This window comes from Mesitornis unicolor, unplaced genomic scaffold, assembly GCF_000695765.1.
Source record: "Mesitornis unicolor isolate BGI_N332 unplaced genomic scaffold, ASM69576v1 scaffold5672, whole genome shotgun sequence".
Taxonomy (NCBI): domain Eukaryota; kingdom Metazoa; phylum Chordata; class Aves; order Mesitornithiformes; family Mesitornithidae; genus Mesitornis; species Mesitornis unicolor.
This window is the reverse complement of record NW_010171108.1, coordinates 26,134-31,158: the sequence shown is the minus strand read 5'-3', so window position 1 is coordinate 31,158 and position 5,025 is coordinate 26,134. Positions and strand designations below refer to the sequence as shown.

The following is a 5,025-nucleotide window of genomic DNA, read 5'->3' as shown; positions in this document are numbered from 1 at the left end:
GCTTTGTGCAATGTAACAGCACAGTTTAAATAATGTCAGCATTCGCAGAAATTATTTTTGGCTCTGTTTATGTACATTTCTTTCATAGATTCAAAGCTGATAATAAAGCCTTCTGGCAAAGGGAAGGGGCATACATGATTTTTTGAAACATCTTAGAGTGGATACAATAGAGCTATTACAGTTCCAGTAAGCAGTGAATGCTGACATGGGCTGGAAGATGCAGGTGTGAAAGAGATGGGCAACTCAAAAACCTCAGAATGATTTATCCAGCTGTCCTGTAGTAATAAAGCCTTCCTCCAAATGAGATATGCAAAGAGCTTAATATCTCCAAAGTATCAGCTTACTCTTAAGTATTAGTTTATCCTGGATCCTCCACTTTTCATCAAACAGTATCTTATACTGCTCTGAATAAGTTATTCTGCTCCTCTTCTCTACACATATCTACAGTCACGATGGATGAAAAACTTAAATTATCTCTGCCAGGACAGCAGAACTAGTTTTGGGATACAGTGACCTCCTGTGAGTCTGAAAGTGGCAGCTGCATTACAAATAACCCAGCCTTGAAAATTAGCAAATGAACACTATAAACTAGGAAAAGTATTTAAATTTAATTCTCCACTAATTTTGTCAGCAGTGAAAGTTTTCTTATAACTGTATTGTGATATTGCATTTGTGCTACATTGACTATGTTTTTCTACAATAAAAGACTTCATAGCAGCTTCTGCCATTAAGTCTTTGCAGAGAGATCCTCCGAGAAATATATTTTTGTGAACTTTAAGCAATCTAGCAAAATGGATACTAGCACTGTTTGAATGCCTGGCTTGCTGTGATTACGATAAATACCAGCAAAGGCACAGCACAGAAATAAAGGGTCAGTGATTATTTTCTCCCCCAAGACAGCAGTTTCCATTCACTTCTGTCATCTCACTTTGCAGTGCTGAAGATGTCCTGGTTCTGGTTTTATCTGCCTCTCCATGTTTTCACGGCAGCTTGCTTGTGTCATTCCATAAAATCACCCACTGCCAGTTCCCAACAAAGCTTCAAGACCAATCTCTTCAATATCTACCGCTCCCTAATACTTGCTGATGGTAAGGAAACTACAGTTCACCTGCTGAAGGATATACCTAAAAGGTAAGAGCAAATCAGTCTCTCCTATTCTCAGATACTTTCCTATGACACTGGTAGCTGCACACTGCCAGTACAAGCCAAGAATCGCTATGCATCTGCATTGCTGTCAGGCTCAAGTGTCATTACATTGCCCAGAATCTGGAACAAGCCTCTGAGATGAAGTGTAGATTCATGTACGCATTTCAGGTGTGGTGGTTGTCAGAGCAGCAGCAGTGCTGGTACAGAACGGGTGGGCTCCAACAGCAAACAGTTGTGTCTCCAACAGCCTGGCTTCAGAACTGCAGAGACACATTGCCCTTCTTACGTTTACTGTAAAATACAAGAATTTTACCTAGCAAATAAACTATTCCAAAAATCAATACAATATCTGCACAGACTTCTTATCAGAAAGATTTCTGCCTGTGTCTTGCATGCTGGAAGTGTTTTTGTTCAATGCGCTAAAGCTTGCTAAGATCACAAGTGCCTTGCATACAGAAATTTCACAGCTTCTTCACTTCCCCAAAATAGCTACAAAGTTTTCTGCAATATCTAGACATGTAGGTGATCTTGATATTAAAACTGGCACTGCATCTTGGGTAGCAAAGACTGATCTGCCTGTTTGGGAAAAGGCACTTCAAGTGGTTTAATCAGACACCATTCTGGACAGTGACCAACACGTGCAGATTTTGACGTACACCCGAGCAGAGCGGTCATGGAGCAGAGAGCGAGCCAGATGGTTCAGTCTTGATACGCACCGCACAGAAACTGAAACACGGCACATGTTATACAATGTGACAGTGCTCACAGGAACAAAGCTACAAAGAACACCAGAATGGCTGATTGAAAGGATTCTCAGGCAGACTGGATTTTCCTGACGTTTTCCCTCTGTTTTCAATCCACATTTACAGGTACTACTTTGTTTTGGAGGAAGGCAGAGCCCTTGCCCCTTTCACAATAACAGTGACCCCCTGTGATGTTCCCATCGAATGGAGTATACTTGTGCACAGGGCTTCAGCAAGTTTCCCTGGAAAAGCAGCGCCAGGTAAGACCCTCAGTGTGCCTGAGCAGAGACAGGGAAAGCATAAATTATTCATAAGGAGTTGTGTTACAGGAAATTCCCCGCAAGCTCAAACATCTCATGCTTCCCTCTCCTGTAAACTGCCATGGGCCAAAGCAGACATCCCTGTCTCCACGGGAGCCCATGGGATTTTGTCATCGACAAGTAAAGTAAGGATTACATCTGAAAAAGACAAAATTACAGAGTAATATTTGGGAACAACTCTGGGTGTTCGGGGCTCTACAAACATGGATCAGCTTCATAAGCCATTGGTACTGGCCCAAACTTCCCTCTGCTGTCCCAGCTCTTTTTCTGTGGCTTAAGCCACTTGAACTGGTCATTTTGCTCCCCGCAGTGATGTGCAGATTTAGCCATTTATTTTTCTAGCAATTCCGTCTACCATGGCAGCGGGCATCATTTTGCCATTAGCCCAGGAGGAAATCCCATTCTCTTTCACAATTTTTTAATTAATTATTCAAACTAAAATCTGAAAGCTGTCATTAGCCAGTTCTTAACTGTCAGGCAGGTACACCTGACAGAGCAGTTTAAATAACATTCCTTTCAGGTAATAAATTTTTTCTTTTCATAGGAAACAGTCAGTGGCTCAAAACTAAACCAAAGAATATTCCTTTCATAGAAAGTATGAGTCTCCTTGAAGAGAAGTGCCCAAAGAGAGCCACTGGAAGAAGAAAATTGTAGGGACATCAGGCACAATACAAGTCAAGCTTTTGGAAGTTGTGGTTTTATAATTATAGTCTATTTGAAAACATAATTCTACAACTGCACTGCTAAAATAAAAGCTACTCAAATTTTATTTTAATGAACTGCCAGTAGCAGAGAGTATTTTTAGTTAAAATTATTGTTTACAGGAAGAAAATAGGATGTTCCCTGACATACGAACAATAAAACCTATGCAGTGTGCTTTATTTCACACAATAATGCGCTTTATTTTGTCTGATAAAACAAAAGTTGTAAGTCTGCTTTTTGTCTGCAGGTGACCATGATACACAAGAGACCTCAAAATCTCAGAAGGCTCCAAGCATGGTGTCCACCATTTTTAACTATAAGGGAAATTCTGTAGAGACTTACATGGGTATGTCTTCTCATTCTGCCCTTTACATGCTAGAATTCTTATCCACTGAGCGAGACACACACGTTACCGTGTACTTAACAACCGACACCACATCTGGGCACCTCTATCCTGAACTTCCAATGGATCCACGCATAGATGTTGTTGGCATTGGGCATACAACAGTGACTCTGACCTGGAAACACAGTCCCTCTGTCTTGCAACATAAAGAAAACATCCAGTACTGTCTTCTAGTTAATGAAAAGCACAACTATAAGAGCTTATGTGCTGCTGAGACAGCAATCAGATCCTCTGGAATGAAACTGCCACCTACGTTAGCTTTGTCTCTCTCTCCGTACCTCCTTGAACCACAGCAGGTGATGATACTGTCCAACAGGGAATTGAGCATCATCAACAAAGCAAGTACTGGGGAAGTCAGGCAGATATGCATGGGTACCAGGAACACTTACACAGTGCCCAATCTCAGCCCCAGCACTCAGTATTACTTCGACGTTTTTGTTGTCAATCTCCTCACAAATGCCAGCGCTGCTTACACCGGGACATTTGCAAGAACCCTGGAAGAACCTGAACCTAAGGTGATGGAACTGAAAGATGGGAAAGTGATTCAGGTTGTCCTGGATGGGAAAGAACAAAAATTCTATAATCTGCAGTACCAGGCGATGCACAAGAAAATACAGTTCACCTTTCAGTTGTGCCGTGGCCAAATACGGGTCCACATAACAAAGAATGGCAAAACAGTGGCATCAGAAAACATCTCAGGGCTGAGGTATTTCTCACTGAAGGGAAAGCTGTTGGACACATATTTGGTGCAGCTGAGGTCCACAGAGGAGTCTAACTCTTCTGTGAAAGTACAGGTCTCCTCCCATTTCCACAAGCCCTTATTCCCTCTTCTTCCAGAAAGTTTAAAAATCAAGTCCTTCAGTAAGCTGAGGACCTGCAGCTCTGTCACCATTGCCTGGCTAGGAACACAAGAAGAGAGCAAATACTGCATATACAAGAAAAAGATTGAAGAAGACCAGGTCTGGATGGAACTGCAGAGCGCAGACAGGTGCTCTGGACCTGAATCCCGGCACAAGTCAGAGAAAGTGCTGTGCAAGTATTTCTATGATATAAATCTCCAGCGCGCTGTCACCACAGAGATCATCAAAGGGCTGGATGCGGGGACACTTTACTTGTTTGATATTTATCTCTTTGGGCCATCTGGCATCCCCATCAGATATCACAGCAAAGTTGTGAAGACCAGAAAAAAATGTTGAAGGTTTTTCAATAAGTGTTTTGAAGTGAATGAATGAAGACTGCAATCAAAATCTATGCCAATCCATGCCATAGCCTGTGCAATTTAAAATACGCTGACACACAGAAAATTTAAAGCCATGAGATTCTACAGAGGAAACATCTTAGTTGTTTAGGTCATGATGCTTACTTTTGCATCTTCTCTCCTGTATAAGTCTGGGGGGTTTTCCCCTCAGCTATTTCATTCAAGGATCAAAAACAGACCTGTGAAAGAAATCCATGCACATGGAAATAGAATACCCACAATGGCACCCATGAGAAACAGATTGGTTACCTAAAACACTTCTGAAATCCAATACAGAAGTGATGGGAAATGCCTCTCAAGAAGCACACATTATTTTCAAGTCCCAGGGAGTTTTCCACTTTGTGTAACTCCATCGGCTAATGAGGAACAGAGACACCCCACAAGTCAAGATGCTTTTGAGAAACTGAACTTCCTCACTGCTTGAACAGGGATGGAGACAAAAAGAAATCTAAA

The 5,025-nt window shown here is 41.8% G+C and overlaps 1 protein-coding gene across 1 annotated transcript; it reads left to right on the top strand.

Moving 5' to 3' along the window:
* Positions 1-943: 943 nt before the first annotated feature.
* Positions 944-4,510, top strand: LOC104537114 (protein NDNF-like). Its single transcript, XM_010179906.1, has 3 exons — positions 944-1,131; positions 2,016-2,149; positions 3,159-4,510. The coding sequence occupies exons 1-3, from the start codon at positions 944-946 to the stop codon at positions 4,508-4,510; spliced, it is 1,674 nt and encodes a 557-aa protein (XP_010178208.1).
* Positions 4,511-5,025: the final 515 nt, after the last annotated feature.